The sequence below is a fragment of the Pongo pygmaeus genome, chromosome 3 (genome assembly GCF_028885625.2).
Source record: "Pongo pygmaeus isolate AG05252 chromosome 3, NHGRI_mPonPyg2-v2.0_pri, whole genome shotgun sequence".
In the NCBI taxonomy this organism is placed as follows: Eukaryota; Metazoa; Chordata; class Mammalia; order Primates; family Hominidae; genus Pongo; species Pongo pygmaeus.
Window position 1 is genome coordinate 170,200,294 of NC_072376.2, and position 22,088 is coordinate 170,222,381.

At 33.1% G+C, this 22,088-nt stretch overlaps 1 protein-coding gene across 1 annotated transcript in view; it reads left to right on the plus strand.

Annotated features, from left to right (window-relative positions):
- Nucleotides 1–22,088, plus strand: part of GLRB (glycine receptor beta) — a 101,186-nt gene that overhangs the window by 56,808 nt on the left and 22,290 nt on the right. The window contains exons 5-8 of the mRNA XM_054486240.2: nucleotides 8,693–8,922; nucleotides 9,028–9,110; nucleotides 11,024–11,164; nucleotides 16,025–16,177. Of these exons, the coding sequence (XP_054342215.1) occupies nucleotides 8,693–8,922; nucleotides 9,028–9,110; nucleotides 11,024–11,164; nucleotides 16,025–16,177 (607 nt within the window). The remainder of the gene's footprint in view (nucleotides 1–8,692; nucleotides 8,923–9,027; nucleotides 9,111–11,023; nucleotides 11,165–16,024; nucleotides 16,178–22,088) is intronic.

Genomic DNA, 22,088 nt, shown 5'->3' on the forward strand with positions numbered 1-22,088 from the left:
TCATTATCAATACTATAAGTGGTATTTACCAACAGTAGCATCACTAAAATTGTCAAATAAATGTTATCATCCCAATTTGAAGTTGCTGAAACAGTCAGTTCTAGTTCTACCAGTTTATGTGCTACTGCTTGTGACAACTGAAATAAGAGTATTCAAAACAGTGAGAAGAATGATTTGTTAGGGGCTAGGTGACATCTGTTCTACAGTTATGCTTACATTTTTTGAGTTTCCATTCAGTTCCTAACTTTGGCTTTAATCAGCAGGATTTTCATAATTGAAAATGTGACCTATTGAACTTATGTGGGGAAAACTGGGTATTATGGTGTATTGTCATAATCTATACACTGACACTTTGCCTTATCAGAAATACATAAGAGCTCTTTCATGGAAATAAAAGCCTGTTTATACAATCCATTTTCTTTCTTTAGTTTAGGCATGCTTTGTAATTATATTGAATTATTATTGCACTATAATTCATGATCCTGTCAGACTTTCTATGCCTTTTTGTTCCATGACTTTTTGTTTATTTTAATAATAGATCGCAACTCCTTTTGGGAAACACAGCTGTGACTGTCAAGAAAAAAAATCATATTTGGGATCCACTAAAAATGCTTGATTCTAGTTCTTGGTAGTTGCTCATCTTTGTTGTTTTAAAACAATTTGATTTTATATATTTTTATATTTAGATTTAAAATGCTTTCCTTAAAACTTGCCTGAGTTTACTATTTATATTTTGTTTTTGTTGTTAATTTTAAAGCATGTACTATAGAATAATAGAATTTACTGTAGAATAATATTAGACATATTTGTCCCGTTTTTTATTTCACATATCTTAATAGATTTTACATCTTAGATGTAAAATCATAAATATTAAACTGATTTCATATTTATTTTTCTGATGTTATTCATCTTCAGGGTTTGCACTCTGTTGTTGGCTGAATAATGGCCCTCTAAAGATGTTCATGTCGTAATCACTGGTAATCACAATCTTATATGAAATTTCTAATCTCACTAGAGGCTAAATTTTATATTCTTTTCAAACCTGTGGATATGCTGTTTCATATATTAAAAAGGACATTTCAGATGTGATTAAATTAAATATTTGGAGATCGGGGGAGAGTATCCCAGTTTCTTCAAGTGAGCCAGTGTAATTGCTAGCGTTCTTGTAAGACAGACAGCAAGATCAGGGTCAGTGGTAGTAGCTGTGATGCAGGAAGCATGAAGCAGTAGTCATGCAAGGAAGGGACCATGACTCAAGGAATGCAGGTGACCTCTAGAAGCTGAAGAAGTGAAAGGAAACACGTTCATTCCTCAGAGGCTTCAAAGGAACCAGCCCTTCAGACAGAACAATTGACTTCAGCTCAGTGAACATGATTTTGGTCTTCTAAGCTACAGAACTGTAAGATACTAAATTTGTGGTGCTTTAAGCCACTATTTTTGGTAATTTTGTTACAGTGGCAATTGGAAACTAGTACATATGCTGATGAGCATTTGCTAGTATTTTTTTTCCTTCTGAATTCTGCTGGAGGTTTATCTGATTGCATATAACTTCCTCCCAAGTCCAGCTGAAGGATTATCTGATTATAACATAACTTTTTCCATATGAAAATGCCAGACTCAATATATCATTTTTTGATTATTTGTAATGAAATATCTGATTATTTCATTATAGAAAATAATCAGTTGTATTTTATTGAGTAATTATTTAAACCTCCCACTCATTAAGGTTAATTCTATTAAGGATGTAATTTTTAAATATCTATATATATGTTTTTAGTAGTTAAAATATACTTTATTCCTTTCTCTATGTCAAAGTTACCTTTTTTTAGTGTATGTACATGAAACTGAACAATTTATTATGGATACTTTCCTCATTACCTTTTTTCTTCAAGTTACATTATTTGGAAGCATTGGTGATTAAATTTCACAAGTAAGAGTACTGTATCAGGCATTGAGGAAGGATGAAAAATGTCCAAGTTTTGTTTTCTCTTTCCAGTAATTTGATTATTGTTATTAATGGATATGAAAAAAATTCATGGTGTGAATAATGCTAGACAACTTCCTGAACTGGACTGTCTACATGATACAGAAGGCATTTCCTCATTCCTATATTTAATAGAAGTGTATTGGACGCTTTTTATACTCAGCCTCAGCAGGTTTCTATTCTTTATGGGGTTTCCAGCCTAGTGTGGCACCATAGCACCACCTAGCAGGCTCTCCTAATAGAAATGGACTATGAGCATAGATCTAGAAAAATTAATTATCCATAAGGTTTTATTGAAGAATCTTTAATTAAAAACCTTGAAAAATGATATATTGAGAAAAATCACTACTGTATAACCTAAGAGCTTTTACAGGCATTTGGGTAACTTGCAATTCTTATATGAAATTTTAACCTGACTAGAGGCTAAATTTTAAATCCTTTTCAAACCAGGCTTTTAATAACCCTATTGACAGAACTTTAATTATAATGCTGCCAGATGCTATAAGAGCTGATCTCTTTTATTTATTTGAATGCTAATTTTTGCCATAATGCAAAGAAAACAAATGAATTAAAGATTACATATGTGAGCTATTCTAACAACATTACAAAATATAAACAGTTCTTAATATTAAAATATCATTTATGAAACTTAACCGATTATAGTGTCTTGTTGTGAAATGTTTTATTGCCTTCAAGAAATAGTTTAATTTGGGTGTTAATTGGTTCTAAAAGTTTTTGGAGACCATCCATTTTTTCAGATAATGATTAATAGCGTGCTATTTGGAATGAACAATGAATAGTATTTGTCACCAGTACTTTAAAAGCAATTAAGTAATTTCCCACTCATAAAAGAAGTCTGTTTCTGATGGGAATTTGTTTCTTGCAAAATAAATAATTACTGTGTTTGAATAATTGAAAATGAAAATAAATAGATTTCAAAGGTGGTTATCTTAATATAAAGCATTTGAAATGCCAATAACTAGTAATTATTTGAAAGTACTCATAAAACACTAACCAAAACATGTAACTAATGAGCTTTTATCTTTTAATGAATGTTCAACACAAACTATTAACTTAAATTGTAAAAATTTGAAATATTCTTAAAAGATACATAAGTTTGCTGGAACTTGTGTGGAATCATAATATTATATGGCCTCATAACTAATAGAAAAGAATCTTTGAAGCACTTTCATAATGAAATAAGACATAATAAACAGGATGATACATTGAATGAACCAATGAAGTAGGCAATTTCCAGTTTTGGTGATGCTCATTGGAATACAACTCTGATGGAATTCTATTTAAAAAAAATAATTGGGGTAGAGACCCATTTGAGCTTTTTTTCTGTGGTGTATTGAGGTTACAATGGTGCAGCTTAAAGCAAGAAGAGTTTAGGAGATGCTAAAAAATGTATGTTAGCACTGTGTTGAGATTTGAGATCTAGAGGTGAATGACTGTTCAAAGTAATTGTAGGTAGATCATCTCAGTACAGAGAAACCCAAATATGTTACAGTATATGCAGAATTTTTTGAAGCAAAAAAGCATATTAAGCACTCTACAAGCATTAAAAAGGAATAACAACAACATGAAGGATATTTCCTAATAAAATGAAAAAGCTTTTTAGCACCTAATATCTCCGGGTGCAGTTCATATACTTTGCGTATAACATCTCACTGAATTCTTCCTAAAACTCTATGTTGTGAGTGTATGATTATTATCCCTATCTTATATAGAAGGGAACTTTGTCTTCCATTCACTCCTTAATCCCCTGCAATTTTGTTTTTGATACACCACTGTATCAAAAATGTTTTTGCTACAATCTTCAGTGGCTTCCTCATTTGCTGAAAGTAGTCAGTGTTTTTGTTTGTTTGTTTGTTTGTTTTTGTACTTCGCCTGTGGCACTTACTGCTGTTGACCATCACAAAGCTTTTGTTCTTTTGGTTTGGTGAAATCACATTCTTAGGATTTTTTTCTTTTTCAGTCTTCTAGCCAGTCCTTTAAGTGCTTACCCTCCCAGGTATTTTTGTGTTTCTTGTTTTTGTTTTTGTTCTGTATTCCTGCTCTAAGTAATAATTTTGAACAAACCTATTCTTAGTCTCAATTTTTTTTGGTAATGTTTTGAAGGTTCATGCATGTTGTAACATGTATCAGAATTTCATTCTTTTTTATGGCCAAATAATATTCCATTGTGTGTGCATGTACATACCAAATTTTGGTTATTTGTTTATCTGTTAATGGACATGGGTTATTTTCACCTTTTGGCTACTGTAAATAATGTTGCTATGAACATGGGTGTACAAGTGTGTCTGTTGGAGTGTCTGCTTTCAATTTTTGGGGGTATATACCTAGGATTGGAATTGCTGAATCATATATAAATTCTGTGTTTAGCTCTTTGAGGAAAATATATAATTTTTAAAAGTTTAAGACAGACTTATAGTGAAGACATATCAATGATTTATTTGATGCACTAATAAGGGAACCAACAGCATAGTGAAGCTGATTCAAGGAAGAATTCAAGAGACTGCAGTGAAAGAAATAATGCTGAAATTAGATTGTTAAATTTAATACAAAACTTGTTAATGTTACACAGAGACGTATAGGCATAGTCTTGGAGAATTTTTTTTCTACAAGACAGAAATCATTAGTAACATCAATTTTTAAAAGTTATCTAATTTTACAGTCATAACCCTAATCAATAGAAAGTAGCAATTCAAAGTTACATTGTCCTGGAGAATCACAGGCATTAAGGTGGGCTTGTTAGACATTGTTTTAGTGTGATATTGAAAGAACAAACAATATTTTTGCCTTATCTTAAAATTTTGGATGTTTTTTCTTAACCTTGTATTTCTTTGATTTTGTTTATGGTATTTTTTGCATTCACTTTTTAAGAGTAGACTCAATGTAGACTTTATTGTAGCTTTATTCATAATTGACAAAAATGTCATTTAGTAAATGAATGGATAAACACACCAAACTGGTACATCTGTTATCAAACATAATTAGACATTATCCTCCAAAGTTTATCTTTTATATTAGGTTTCATTCCTACTTTAGAACATTCTATGGGTTTTGTCAAATGTATAATGATGTATATTCACCATTATAGTATCATACAGAAGAGTTTCACTGCCCTAAAAATCATCTGTGCTTTGCCTCTTGATCCCTTTCTCCTCTCTAAATTCTGGAACCACTGATCTTTTTACTGTCTCCATAGTTTTGCCTTTTCCAGAATGTCAGATAATTGGAATCGTACATTATGCAGCCTTTTCAGATTGGCTTCTTTCACTTAATGATATGCATTTAATGTTCCACCATATCTTCTCATGGCTTGATTGTTCAGTTCTTTTTAACACTGAATAATATTCCATTGTCTGAATGTACCACAGTTTACTTACCCATTTATCTACCGAATGACATTTTCATCAATTATGAATAAAACTACAATAAACATCCAAGTGAAGGGTTTTGTGCTGACATGTTTTCAGCTCCTTTGAGCTGAAACTACCCAAGAGATTGAGGCTGCAGTGACCTGTGATAGTTTCACTGCCCTCCAACCTGGGCAACAGAGCAAGACCCTGTCTCAAAAAATAAAAATAAAAATCTAAAGTAAATAAATAAAGAATACCTATAAGGTTTTAATACTTATATTCCTATACATATATGTAATATTCTATCAAAAGGAGATAAACTAATATTAGGCTGAAATAAAGCATTCTAACTCTGGAAGCCACTTTGGCAATGTTTCTTGGCAGCTACACCCAAATAGTACTGAAATACTTTGTCAAGAATAAGACAGTATCTCAACTGTTATTTTATTTTCTATCCATCCCTATTTCAGAAAGAGTTGAGGTATATGATAAGAAAAATACAAAGAAGTAATTGAGAAAGAACTGAATGTGTAAGAGACATACAATGATAATTGCACCAGGATATGAGAGATAAATTGTTAATGCAATTGATAGTAGAGTTAATGTTTAGCTTCCCAGCTACAAGACTAAAAGAAAAACACAAGTCTTATTTTCCAGTCATATGAAGCATATAAAAGCATCAGGAGAGCATTTTGATAGTGTAAACTCTGAGGATTAAATGTGATTTTGTAAAGCACTTAACATTAAGTATACTTAGCACATGGTAAATACCTATATAATGGTATGATAGTAATATATTTCTTTTTATTATTATTATTATTATTATTATACTTTAAGTTTTAGAGTACATGTGCACAATGTGCAGGTTAGTTACATATGTATACATGTGCCATGCTGGTGTGCTGCACCCATTAATTCGTCATTTGGCATTAGGTATATCTCCTAATGCTATCCCTCCCACCTCCCACAACCCCACAACAGTCCCCAGAGTGTGATGTTCCCCTTCCTGTGTCCATGTGTTCTCATTGTTCAATTTCCATCTATGAGTGAGAACATGTGGTGTTTGGTTTTTTTTTCTTTGCGATAGTTTACTGAGAATGATGATTTCCAATTTCATCTATGTCCCTACAAAGGACATGAACTCATCATTTTTTATGGCTGCATAGTATTCCATGGTGTATATGTGCCACATTTTCTTAATCCAGTCTATCATTGTTGGACATTTGGGTTGGTTCCGAGTCTTTGCTATTGTGAATAGTGCCGCAATAAACATATGTGTGCCTGTGTCTTTATAGCGGCATGATTTATAGTCCTTTGGGTATGTACCCAGTAATGGGATGGCTGGGTTGCAATCCTAGTCCCTGATAAAATAGACTTTAAACCAACAAAGATCAAAAGAGACAAAGAAGGCCATTACATAATGGTAAAGGGATCAATTCAACAAGAAGAGCTAACCATCCCAAATATATATGCAGCCAATACAGGAGCACCCAGATTCATAAAGCAAGTCCTGAGTGACCTACAAAGAGACTTAGACTCCCACACAATAATAATGGGAGACTTTAACACCCCACTGTCAACATTAGACAGATCAACGAGACAGAAAGTTAACAAGGATACCCAGGAATTGAACTCAGCTCTGCACCAAGCGGACCTAATAGACATCTACAGAACTCTCCACCCCAAATCAAGAGAATATACATTTTTTTCAGCACCACACCACACCTATTCCAAAATTGATCACATAGTTGGAAGTAAAGCTCTCCTCAGCAAATATAAAAGAACAGAAATTATAACAAACTGTCTCTCAGACTACAGTGCAATCAAACTAGAACTCAGGATTAAGAAACTTACTCAAAACCGCTCAACTACATGGAAACTGAACAGCCTGCTCCTGAATGACTACTGGGTACATAATGAAATGAAGGCAGAAATAAAGATAGTAATATATTTCTAACAACTTAAAAATTAAATAAGGAATTCATCCTGTGTATTTTGATATAAGGGTCATTGATCATAATAAAGGGTCACAGCTTTAACAACAAGTATGTAAAATATACATGCACAGCTTCATCTGGTTATTTCTTGTACTGAATCTTAATATCAAATTAAGGACATAATATTTTATCATAATATTATGAATGCATATTTTAAATATAGCAATTCAAAGTTATAGGCTTTTGGTGATTTATCTTGATAAAACACAGCACCTAAAGGTGGTGATATGGTTTGGCCATGTCCCCACCCAAATGGCGTCTTGAATTGTAGCTCCCATAATTCTCACATGTTGTGGGAGGGACCTGGTGGGAGATAATTCAATCATGAGGGGAGGTCATTTCCCTGTTGTTCTTATGATAGTGAATAAGCCTCATGAGATCTCATGGTTTTATAAAGGAGAGTTCCCCTGTACGTGCTGTCTTGCCTGCCACCATGTAAATCATGCCTTTGCTCCTCCTTCACCTTCTGTCATGACTGTGAGGCCTCCCATGCCATTTGAACTGTGAGTCAATTAAACCCCTTTCCTTTATAAATTACCCATTCTTAGGTATGTCTTTATTGGTAGCATGAGAACAGACTAATACAGAATGTAATAGAATAATTTTCAGTGTGTATATTTCAAGGAAGATTTTTAGCAAATAATTTGAAATGAGTTATATTGAGTGTTCAAAATGATGTTAGTGGCTATCAGCCACATGCTTTGGCTAAGGTAGTATAATTCATATTTTATTAGAAAATGCTTGAAACTAATGTGTGTTCCCTCTAAAGTACAGGGCCATGCATGTCTTCCTGCAATGGATAAAAATGTTTGCCACATTGTATCTGTTGAAAGCCTTCACTCCATGAGATAGATAGGTTTTAGTCTTAGACATTCTTGAATTAATTTTTGTAGGTGTCACAATAATCATCAGATATTAAGTAATAATCTAAATTTCATCATGAATTTTAATTTTAAGATATGTGTATACTTGGACAAAAAGTTTTGGGGAAGAATGATAGTAATACTTAGTGATTCTCAGGCTTTTATGGTACTACTATCTAATCAACTGTAATAATTGGTGTTTGTATAAAGGTAAAGGAACTATCAACAAGGTTATATTCTGATGTTTGAGCTAGCAAGTGCTACAGAATGTCTGCAGAGAGCAATTACATAGAGACAAGTGTCTTTATACTGCTAATGGAGCTCTCCTTTAGTGACACAGTTGTTGTGATCTTGGTTGATGTTGGAAGAACAAAAATATTTGTGCCACTAATCATTGTAACCCTTTTTGTTTTGGGGCCGAATAAGTTCTTAAAAATAGCAATAAACATACACATGTGCACGCATGTACTTTTTCTTCAGGACTATAGAGTTAACATCTTCCTGAGACAAAAATGGAATGACCCCAGGCTGAAGCTCCCCAGTGATTTTAGGGGTTCAGATGCACTGACAGTGGATCCAACGATGTACAAGTGTTTATGGAAACCTGATTTATTTTTTGCAAATGAAAAAAGTGCCAATTTTCATGATGTAACCCAGGAAAACATCCTCCTCTTTATTTTTCGTGATGGAGATGTCCTTGTCAGTATGAGGTACTCTTTTATATTTCATATTTGTGCATTTATATTTTCCTTCTAAAATCAATGGATGACAGAGAAGTATATTAAATTATTTCTAAGACCCATTTCTACTTCCAGGTTATCTATTACTCTTTCATGCCCTTTGGACTTGACATTGTTTCCCATGGATACACAACGTTGCAAGATGCAACTGGAGAGCTGTATGTAAATGAGAACATGATTGATTATGAAAATAAAGTGTTTAAAATGTCTGGGTAATACATTCTACTGACATCTTAGACAACAGTGGTAAAACTAGTGCTTTGATTATAAATAGTCATTAAAATAATTTATTTAGGGAAATTATAGTTACTCTTTTATTAATACTATATTAACTTGTATTAAGATAAATCATTTTTGTACTAGCCTTATTTCAGTTCATTGATGTAGGTGTATACTTCTAACATTCCAATTGCCATTGTTATTTGAGTTAGTAATACAGGCAAGGTAAAAGAGAAAATGACGTCCTAATTTCAATAGCATTTCTGATGTTAAAACCAGATTTTCTTAGCAGAAAATTTAGAAAACATTGAAAAATATTCTGTAAATCCAACTAAGCATTCATTCTCTATGAAAGTAAAGAAATGTAAACAATTTTTTTACAAAATTGTATTTTTTATGTTTATTTGATCATATATTTTTTAGTTATTAAAAGGTACCCTAGGTGTATTAATTGAAATTATTATTTATCTATACAATGTACTAATTAACTTCCCATGATACTTATCTTTTGAAAATAAAAGTAGGACATAAACCTCAAAAAAAAAAACACAAATGCAAGGTGTTTAGCCTGAATACATGGATCATCTTATCATAAGGTCGTCTATTTCTTCAAAGAGTAAAGAATAATTACCTGGCAAAATATCTTGCATATGTATTCTAGGTTTTATGTCTAAAGTTACTTCGTGGTTGTTTTTTAAATAATGTACTGAAATGGATCCTAAATTTGAGCAGTATTTATTTCTTTCTAACTATAAAATGAGATTTTGCACATGTATGTGTTTATATGTTTGCACGTCTGTTTATGTTTTTGTATGTATTCTATATGAGAGCCTGCATGTCAAGATGTAGAAAACTTCCAACAGTGCATTTACACTTTGATCCCATTACTGGATGCACTGAAGTATTACTTTCAAAAATACATACACTTTTGAGTTCGATAGTAGACTAGTGTATGCTGTAAAATTCCTGAAATTGTAGCCACATACCTAAGCCCAAAATGTGTGTGCTTCAGGATGCTGAAATGATGCTGTAATTATGTCCCTTTGAGGGATTATTTTATTGGCCTTCTATGGTGATGCAACTCCTTTAGGGAATTTTGCAGTGATCATAATGATAATGAGTATTATTTTTTAAAACAGAGTCTTGCTCTGTCACCCAGGCTAGACTACAGTGGTGCAATCTCGGCTCACTGCAACCTCCACCTCGTGGGTTCAAGCAATTCTCCTGCCTCAGCCTCCTGAGTAGCTGGGATTACAAGGTGTCCACCACCGTGCCTGGCTAATTTATTTTTGTATTTTTAGTAGACATGAGGTTTCACCATATTGGCCAGGCTGGTCTCGAACTCCTGACCTCGTGATCCACCCGCCTTGGCCTCCCAAAGTGCTGGGATTACAGGTGTGAGCTACCGCACCAGGTCGATTTCTTAAAAAAAATGTAGATGTTTCAATGATTACATTTCTTTTAAAAATCCCAGGGAGCATATTACATGATAGTAAATGTATACGTTCAGAAAGCTTGCATCACTTATTTATTAGCTTTTTATTGATGACCATTAAAAAATAATTCTGACATAGAGAAATAAGTTATTGTATATGATGCCCTAGGATTTTAAATCTGTGCAGTATGCTTATTATTTAAACTTGTTCTTTCTTTAAGATGAATATCTTTAACTCTTGTACTAGTACTTCCATTAGTGACCATGGGTTTTACTTCTTTACATTTTAAACTACAATTTCATATAAGAAGGTCTTATTTTCTTTCCTTTGCTATGTTTAAGATTTTAATTATGAAAATATTTAAAAAGCATTATTAATTATATTTTAAACTAACATTTATTTGTTTTTGTTTATAGTTGGTTACACAACTGATGATTTACGATTTATCTGGCAGTCAGGAGATCCTGTGCAATTAGAAAAAATTGCCTTGCCTCAATTTGATATCAAAAAGGAAGATATTGAATATGGTAACTGTACAAAATACTATAAAGGCACTGGTAAGTAATATTCTTTAAATAAAACGAAGTTCTATTTCAAAGATACATTTTAATTAATACATAGACAAGGGGAGAGTAAAAAAGAATTGGCCAAAACTTAAAATTAAATTAGCAAATAGTTTATCTTTACATTCATATGTTTAAGTCTTTCACAGAATTGTATTCACTAAAGTTTTTTGAACTTTTAATTATTAGATAGACATGCTTGATTTTTCTTTATGTAATTCTCGTGGTGAGAGGTTTTTAATTGTTTATGTTAGTAATGAAAACTCTCTCAGGTAGTGGTTTTCAGATGTCAGGAAATTCTACTTCTGGCAGGATTCCATTTGGGGCTGAACATTTTAGATATAAACAATATAATCTATATATGTTCACCCATTGTCTTTTGGGTCATTTTTAGATGGTGGTTGGCCCATATTTTTAATTTTAAAAAGCATTGATCCTTATGCTATGCAGGAAGCAATAAGAATGTGAAATAATTGGACATCAGTAAATATTCGCTATACAGTCTTCTTGACCTAGGTCACAGAGCAGCCAGTTATGAAAAGGAAAACAAATTAACCTCATTCATTAAGTTGCATGGAGCTTTTGCAGAAAGTACAGTACTCACCACTCAATACTGTCATAATATGCTTAGTGTTCAACCTTTTATTTTCTGCTAGTGGTTCTAGGTTAGTGAAGGTTTTAGATATTGAATATGGTGTTATTTCACTTAGCAATATAAAGAAGATTATTCAATTTTGATTATTATATTAGTAATAATAATCAGTTCAACATGTAAATTATTGCACAATTCTAATTCTGTCTTTGGAAGTAAATCATAACAAAAATATTCATAAATAGATATAATTAAAGCTTTATTGCAAAATGCATGTTGACTTGAAAGAATAAAATGTATATAGTATAATTGTGTAAAACTGAGAGAGATCAGATGTTTGTAGAATGCTGACAGAATGAGCTAGAATGCTGTCCTCATGACATCATCAAGGCAACATATAATTTAAAACATTCCTGTTAATATTAAGAAGTGGAGAGAATATTTACATATTTACAATGTTGTGATAAAGACAATACTAGGCAGCTTGGGGATATAGTTAAACATCTATTGTTGACTTCAAAATACATTATTAGCAAATGATATAACTTTAATATGTAAGCATTCCTTCTTCTTAAAGCTTATAGTACATTAGGAAAACAGAGATAATAGTCAAATATATTGCTAAATAATTATCGAGGTTTTTAAAAGTAAAAAATGGAGAGCCATTAAAAATTTGACCATCAAAGTATTCAATGAAGAAGTCATAGATAGTTGGATATGGAAGTGATGTAACTGATAATTCTGAGCCAGCTCCTTTATTTAACACATAAAATAACTGAAGAGCAGAGTGAATACATTACTTATTAAATTACTTATTACTGGTGACTTATTACTTACTAAATGTCACCAGGCAAATTACTGTCAGCCATGGGACCAAGAGTAGTATTCCATCTCCCATTTATACTTCAAATTAAGAAGATTATAGTTTTTAGAGATTTTTGAGACTGTCGTATAAGAACTTGTACTTAGTAGATAGGTTTTTGATCTCTTGCTCTATTAGGCATTGTTTTTAGTTCTTTGCAGGAATTATTTAACTTAATCATCCCAACAGTTCTATGAGTTAAGTACTTTTATTATCCTCATTGTACACATTAGGCTAATGAAATAGACACTTGCCCAAGGTCATACAGTTACAGTGATGCTGTGGGAGAGGGAGTCTGATACTGTTATACGATTAATACCTGTGGAGTCCTATTATAGTTTGAAAATTGTTACCCACATCCAGATTATATGCTTAACATTTCAAAAAGAGTAGTGTCTAAATTGTTTTGAGAAATTTGAAGGAGACTCTATTGGAATTTTAAATTTCTTAGAGATGAAAATGACACTAGCAATTTTATTTGTAATTTTATGTAATAGCATATGATTATATAATAGCTTTGAAAGTCCTAGGAGTGTTCATTTTTTCACTTTTAAGCTCTACTTTAAAAAAAAATCTCCATCTGGGGACTCAGTAGTGAATAAAAGAAAGGTCCCTGCCCTTTAGAGAGCCATATTTCAATGTGGTTAACAAGTAAACAACATAAAATATAATTCATTTTAGTTCTTAGAATAAAATTAGAAGGTGTGCTATGGTAGACAGAATTTGGGGGATTACTCAAGAGTTATAAGCTTTTTTTGTGGAATTTTTTGAGTCATAAATAATTCACTGAAATCTCATTAGCTACAGAAAATAACAACAAAACAACTTATGCCTAACAATATTTTTTGGCACTTAGTATGTTTCAGGGACTTGATCAGTACTTTTATGAATTATCATATGAATATAAGTAATATATGTTTTAATGTTTGGATAATTAGAAATCTAGTTAGAAAAATAAGACATTGAAAATACATGCAATAGTTAACAGCATAGAAAAATGGGAAAGTATAAATATATATATGAGCAATACATGAAAATGATAGCCAATATTTAATTTGTATAGAAATAATAATGCAGCTTCAACTTTATTAAAATTATGCTTTTTTATGATTATAGAAATAACAAAAGTGGAGAAATATGTGGGAAAGCAAGTATACAAAAATACTCAAATTGGAAGCCTGAGTGAATAATGGAATAAAACTTCACAGGAAATAGAAAGTAAATTGAATTTGCCCAATGAACATTTATATCAATTAGCTGCCCACCTGCCTCTCATAAATGTAACAATACTAGGAAAAGATCAAAAAAAGATCAAGAAATGTTTCTCATAAAATTTTATGGAGCAAATCACTATAATATCCAAGCATGTATTTTACTGCTAAATGCATCCAAGTCTTGTGAAGCTCCCCTAGTGGGTACCTTCATAAAAGGGACACGATGGAAACTTGCTTCAAATTGCAGGACTCTTGTTAATGGACTACCATTTAAACATAATGGGATGGAATGGAAAATTTTATTTTAAACTATGCTAGTTTGTAGTAAATCGTTATAATATTTGTCACAACTGAGACTACCTAAAAATATATAATTTGTTGAGAAACATTTCATGTGCGCTAGGTGAATACAAAACTAATTTGACTTAGTGATATTATTACAAAGTCATGTACTTCAGAATCAGTTTTAGGAAATATTTTGAGCCTTCTTAATTGTAGCAATTGTACTTATGAAAGATTCTATTTTTGAAATATTGCACGTGATTGTTAGTTAGAAACATATTTTCTTATTTGTCCAGGCAGGGAGTTAAGGGGAATGGTGGGAAAAGAAAAGAAAGGGAGATTTTTCATTGTTATGTTTTTTACATCCTTCTAAAACCTGTGAATGACTTGATATATTGCCTAATTTTAATTAAATTCAACTGTAAAAAAGAAACACTTGCATTTCTTGTCTTTAATATAATGTGGAAGCATTTGGCATAAATAGAATTTGCTTCAGTCGAAAGCAACTATTTTTGTTACATATTAGCTCTACTGTCTGTGTAACCTCTCAGAGGTGGCAATGATTCTAAATCACATTGGGAAAAGAAAAGATTTCTAATCTATTTGTTGAGGATATAAATAACCATTCTTTTATTTCATGTTTATTAAGGTCCTATTCTGTGCAAGTACTGCTGTAGGTGCTATTAATGAATAAATATGTAGATTATTCTTGTGTTAGATATATGTATATTTTTCCCAATTAGGAAGACCAGGTAAATATTATTTTTAAACTATAAAATAGGAAAAAGTAACATTATTCTTTCCCCCATAATTGTTTCATTTATTTATTGTTCATTAATTTGTTTCACCATTTTAAAAAATTATATAGAGTTTAAACAGAAAACTATTATAGATATTTTATTTTGCTATTTATGCATAATCTTACATTTGTGAAATGGCAAATGACATTCTTATCTAAATTAAGCACTTTCAGCATTAGATATTATATTTAAATAGCTAACTGAAAAGACCAAACATTTAAGAAATAATCTCGAACATCTGGAAATACCTTTTCTATTTGAATGCAGTACTGTGAGCATATTCGTGTTACTGTTTTCTTTCTCAAGGCGGCAAAGGCTATTGTGAGGCTGCCTGTAATTGGTGATTAATTTGGGGGACTAGTTGATGTCATGACCACTCTAGAATTAGGTTGTAAAACAATTTCTGCATTTGTCTTGGCATGTGAAAATGAAAGTTCTTTCCTTCAGTTGGAGTACCTTTGAGAGCCTGAAGTAGAGGTGGGCAAAGAATTGAGAGGAATATCCGATGTTTGCACCATATACATCTTTTCTGTAAATGGATTGAAAAGACTGATTTCCTATACTTGCTAATGTTTACTTCCAATACTTTCTTAATTTTTAAGGTTTATCTATATATGAGAGTCAGTGTAGACTGCCATCCATCCTAGATAAGAAGTGGTACATATGGCTGAAAAATTATACTGATAATGTGTAGTCCCGGAGTGTTTCTTTTTAAGATTTGTTCTACTTTGATTTACTACTGCCTGTATGACTCCTTTAAATCATTGCCCTGAGAGGACCCATGGGTAAGGAAAAGTTCAACTCTATTGCCAGTTCTCTGAACACTGACCTAAAAGCCTAGACACTGACACAGTGGAGCAGCATGTGGGATCTATTTCTCAATGTCATAATGAAGTTGCGAAAGGTCAGCTGAAACTGGTTCCATAATGTCACCCTTTTAGATCACATAAATTATATATCTGCAAAGAGAAACTTTTTTTTGAGGCGTTTACTCTGTGAAATTGCCTCAAATAGAAGTGACTTACCGTTTCCAGGTCTTTCATTGATGTTTGCAATTCTGTGTGGGTGAAAACCTCATGCCTTGAATGTGTTTGCTTCTGAAAGGCTACTACACATGTGTGGAAGTCATCTTCACCCTAAGGAGGCAGGTCGGCTTTTACATGATGGGGGTCTATGCCCCAACCCTGCTCATTGTTGTTCTCTCCTGGCTTTCCTTCTGGATCAACCCGGACGCGAGTGCTGCCAGAGTGCCTCTGGGTAAGGTGTTCCATGCTTTTTTGTCACATCAGAAACAGATTATATCTTTATCTAACTTACCATATAATCAACTACTTTGAAACAATGAGTTTTAGAATTGTTAGCAACCAATTTTGGTGTTTAAAGACTTTCTTCAAAACTTGATATTGAACTAGATTTTCTCAATGTTTATGCACCCTATAATTAAGCTAAGTTTCTCTTTTCATGTCCTTGGAGTATTATAAGCAGTTAATCTATTTTTCTGTCATGAAATAATTATTTATAAGTGATTTTCACAGATAACTATGTCTAAAACTTTCAGTAGTGCCAAACTTAAAAATGAATAACTATTTCGAAGGAAGTCTTTCTGAAAAATAGTATGTATTATCACATACTCTTAGGAAATAGTAATATAATTTACTTTTTAAAAATTATGAAAAATTATGTAGCCATCATTTTCCCAACCATTGGTTATTGTGTGCTATATCAGGGCTGGTTGGCTGTCCCTTTAGGGCCATTGCTCTCCAGTTTATTTTTAATGCTTTGTGACATAGAAATACCACCAGCCAGTCTTTTGAAAATGATGTCTGTATAATGGCTAAAAAGCCTTTGCTTAAGGAAATAAGCAAGAGCCCTTCCTATGGATAAAGTGAATAAACTTCAAAATATGTATATTGTGTCAACAAATTTTGATTGGTTGGAGTGTTTCAAAAATTTTTATTACTGTGTGTCTGTGTGTTTTCTGAATATCACCTGGAACTCACACAGGTAAGACTGTGATATGTCTGACCTCCTCAGTGAGTATGTAGTTGCTACATTTAAATTTTCTTCCATCGAAAAGGCCTTGTGCAAATCTCTCTCCTGACTTATTGGAGGAATTAAATGAAATACAGATTTTAAAGAGTAGGAAACTAGGAAAGAAGCCATGAAAATGGCAATGTCATCTGAAGAAGAAATTTGGTTTTTTTACATCTAATAGAAATCACACAGACCAAATCTATAATAAAAAATGTGAGAAATTTCATCATGGATAAAAACTATGTATTATTATATGTATTATAGTTACTGGGAAAATAACCAAAAAATCCTGAATTTAAATTCTTAGACTTGTCAAAAATATATATTTCTCTCAAATATTTTTTTTTGTTGTTATTTATTAGAAGTTTCTTATGCTCATGCAGTGATATAAATGTCAGGCTTCCAAGACTACTTTGGGAACATCTCAATTTTTGACATATCCTTTAAGAATTTTTCATCTCCATTCATTGCAGGACTTCTGATACCAGGTCCCTGAGCTGTGACTTAATATCCAGGAGACCTGTCAGGTGGAGAAGTGTTCAATGGCTGAAAGTCAGTCTCTAGAGTTAACCTAGGTTTGAAAGCCAGTTCTGGATTAACTAGCTGTGACAAGTTGGACAACAGATTTAACTTCTTTAAAAATAACTCTGCTGAAATATCAATAGGAATGATAAAAATACCCAAGAAGCTCCAGGGAGTATTAAGAAAATGAGTGAAAGCCTATATTACACATTCAGGAGTTAATAATGAGCTACATTTTTATATTGCTTTACAGTTTGCAAAGCAGTTCTACATATTTTGATTCCTTCAGCAAATATTTGTTTTGTGTTATGTGTTAGGTACTATTCAGAAAGATTGGGATGTTGTTAACAAAAGAAATAGCTAATAAATAGTTAATAAAATGCATTAAAACACTTCTTAGCTTCAATGAGTACATATGTTATTGGGAAGAAACAGACACCAAATAAATGTATTATATCATATGTAAGATAGTGATGTAAGATAGCAAGTTTGGAGGTAGCAAACTGCTTGTTAGAAAGGCCTCAGTGAGAGGGGGATACCGGATAGAGACATGAAGGAAGTGAAGAAATGAGTCATTTCTAGGACAGAGTGGGCCAGACAGTGATCATCTGGGCTGCATTCCTGAGGCAGGAGCATGCTTGGACATTGGGGGAACAAGGAGGCCATTGTGGCTGGAGCAGAACAAGTCAAACGGAGAGTAGTGGGAAAGGAGGTCAGAAAGATAACAGGGATGAGGGGTGGACTATGTAGCATCTGCTAAAAAATCCTGATGATTTTGAGCTTTTTTTTTTTTTTTTTTTTGACGGAGTCTCGCTCTGTTGCCCAGGCTGGAGTGCAATGGCGTGATCTTGGCTCACTGTAGCCTCCACCTCTCGGGTTCAAGTGATTCTCCTGCCTCAGCCTCCCGAGTAGCTGGGATTACAGGCACACACCACCATGCCCAGCTACTTTTTGTATTTTTAGTAGAGACAAGGTTTTGCCATGTCAGCCAGGCTGATCTCAAACTCCTGACCTTATGATCCGCCCGCCTCGACCTCCCAAAGTGCTGGGATTACAGGTGTGAGCCACTGCACAGGGCCAATTTTGGTTTTTATTTAGCATGAAATACAAAGTCGCTAAAGGCTTTTACACATGATCTGACTTAAATTTTAACCAGATCTCTTTGCCTACTTTGTTGAGAACAGAATGACCTGGGGCAAGAGCAGAAGCAAGGAAAGCAGTTAGGAGGCAATTGCAATAATTCAGGTAAATAACCATGGTTTGGGCTAGTGAGTAGTAGTGCAGGTGCTGATAAATATTTGATGATGGGGCCAAGAGCAGTGGCTCACTCCTGTAATCCCAGCACTTTGGGAGGCAAAGGTGGGCGAATCACCTGAGGTCAGGAGTTGGAGACCAGCCTTGCCAACATGGTAAAACCCCGTCTCTACCAAAAATACAAAAAATTAGCCAGGCATGGTGGCGAACGCCTATAACCCCAGCTACTCGGGAGGCTGAGGACCTAGAATTGCTTGAACCCAGGACTCAGAGGTTGCAGTGAGCTGAGATTGCACCACTGCACTTCAGCCTGGGCAACAGTGAGACTCCATCCCCCACCTCCCCCCCCAAAAAAAAATCAGATGATGGGTGGTAGTGAAGGTTGAGATAAAAGGTATTTGTAGGTATGTTGAATGTGAGATTAAAGAAAGTAGAATCAGGGTTGACTTCAAGATTATTTTGGATGAAAAACTAGAAACATGAAATTGACATTAGCCGAGCTGGGCAAAGGTGCAAGTAAATACAGTGGGTTTGAGAAGATGGGCAGGCCAGGAGCTTTGCTTTAGACATGTTAAGGTTCCAATGTCAGTTAGGTGGAGATATCAGATAGGCAGTTGGATATGCAAGTCTGGGTTTAATTGGAAATTTCAGAACTGGAGTAGGAATTTAAACTTTGTTAAAATATAGTTGGTTTTCAATCTCTGGTTGGAATCACTGGGGAATGAGTGTAAGTAAAGAAATCTAAGAGGGACTGAGAAAATGAGGAACAACCAGTATTATGCGGTTTCCTAAAAGTCAAGTGGACAAAGTATTTCTAGGTCAAGAAAGTGATCAACCAACTGTTCATGGATCAATGACTTTTGAGCTAAAGGTTACCATTAGATTAAAGGAGCTGGGGAGGTCATTGGTGCCCATGGACAGTTTCTTTGAAGTGAGAAGAAGAAAGCCTGATTGGACTGGCTTCAGGAAAGAAGATGAGGGGAGGATTGGAGATATTTAGTATAAATAATTCATTGGAGGTTGTTAACTATAAAAAGAAAAAGAATAAGAAAATAGCTAGGGTAAGAATAAAAGTCAAGAAAGTGTTTTTCGTTTTTTAAAGGTAGACGAATTCATAATATGTTTAGTTTGTTTTTGACGAAGGACAACCAGTAGTGAAGGAAAAACTGAGAGATGGAAAAAGTGCAGGAGCAGTGACCTTGAGAAAGGAAGAGGGGATGAGATCCAGGAAATGGAGATATTGCCCTTTGCTAGGAGCAAAATGCATTTGCCCCAAAGGTAAGCAAACTCCTATAAAAAGCCAGAGAGTAGAATCAGGGTTGACTTCAACAAAGTCAATGAACCTTCATTTGAGGTTTGTGGGCCATATAGTTTCTCTCACTCCATTAAACTCTGCTCTTATATGTTCTATGGTAAAGCAGCCATAGGCAATATGTAACTGAACAAGTATGGATGTGTTCTAACAAAACTTTGTTTATAAAATAGATGGGTCAGATTGGCCTACAGGTCATAGTTTGCTGATCCCTGGTCCATAGTATCAGAAGAGAAGGCAGAGTATATGGACACAAAGGGAGGTAGATGGGTAGATATTTAAACAGTTGTGTGGGCTACCTCCTCTTATTTGGTGAATTATACCAATTGATTTCTAGATGTTAGATGGGTTGTGAATTACTGGAACAAAAAGTGTTCGTAGTACTCCCTTTTCCTTTTAATGTCAGGCTGTAGTAGTAATGTTCCATCTTTCATTCCTGATATTATTAAATCGTGAATTTTCTGTTTATTTTCTTGATCACTCAAGCTAAAGGATTTTTTATTTTATCGATATTTTCAAATCACCAGCTTTTATCTCATTCATTTTCTCTCTTTGTTTATTTTCCTTTTTATTGATTTTTAGCTATGTTTATTATTTCCTTTCTACTTACTTTGATCTCTTTGTAATTGCTGAAAGTAGGACTCTGACAATTGGTTTTAGAGCTTTCTTCTTTTCTAACATGAACATTTACAGTTGTAAATTTCTCTGTAAGCATTGCTTTAACTTCAGTGCACAAATTTTGGTGTATTGTATTTTCATCTTTCAGTTGAAATATTTCGTAACTTATCTTGTGATTTCTTTGGCGCATGGATTCTTTAGAAATGTATTTAGAGTTTTTCTGGGTACCTGAATATAATTGCTTTCTAACTTAATTCCATTTTTGTCAGAGAATATACTTGCGGATTTCAATTCTTTTATGTGTGTTGAGATTTTTTTTAAACAGCCCATTCTAGCATATGCCTCCTGGTAAAAACCATGTGCACGTGCAGTGTGTATTAGTCATTGTTTGTTGTGTTCTGTAAGTATCATTACAGTCAAGTTGGTTAGTAACTTTGTTGAAATCTTTTATCTCTTTTGTGTAGTTACTGTTATTGGTGAGAGATGTTAAGATCTCCAATTATAATTATGGAATTACACTGCTGGTATTCGGAAGGTCTGTTATTAGACCCTAAATTATAATTTTATCTAAAAAGAAAAGGAAATAATACTGACTCAGACTAAATTTCAGGATATCCAGTTAATATAGCTGTTTTGATTCTGCATATCTTTCCTTACTCTACTCTTTTTCCCCTACATTCTCCCAAAGGATTAAATAAATAAGTTTACCAGTCTCTTTTGTTATGGCCTGTAGTTTTTATTTTCTAAAAGTTAGCAGACAACATAGAGCATAAAGTAATTACTTTAAATTGCCCTAGATTCATTTTGCTTTTATAAAAAATTAGTTTTGTATTCTACTTTTATTTTTCACTCAGCCTTTTTGTGATTAACTTTCCCCATTGTTAACAAACATCAAAGATTCCCTGGAGAATTTTAGGTGATGACTTTTGTCTTAAGCTATTTCTCCAAGTATGGAAGTAACTATGCACGGAACTATTGAAGTAATGTTTTGTAATACTCTTAACTAAGTAAACTATACTATATCTTTTTCTATTACATAAAATACTTTAGTTGCAGCTAAAGGGAATACATTTTCTTTTAACAAATAACTTTCAGTTATAAATACAAAAAGATTAATAATTTGGGTCAAAGTTCCCCTTCCTTTTAGTATTCTTTAACTAAAAATTATGAAATGATAATATGCTAATATAATTTATTAATAGTAGTACTTTTAAATGAATTTTCATTTTATTAACAACAATTTCAAATGTACAAATTTGGTGATTATCACAGTATGAGATAAATTATTTGGAGTTGAGACAGGAGTTGGCATGTGTGCACTTGCAATTGCTCCTTGACCTGCTCTGTTGATTCATGGCGTTGGTTATTAATAGCAAATGCCATACTGTCTCTGCCTTCCATTTGTTTTCTTTTCCTTTTCTAAACTCT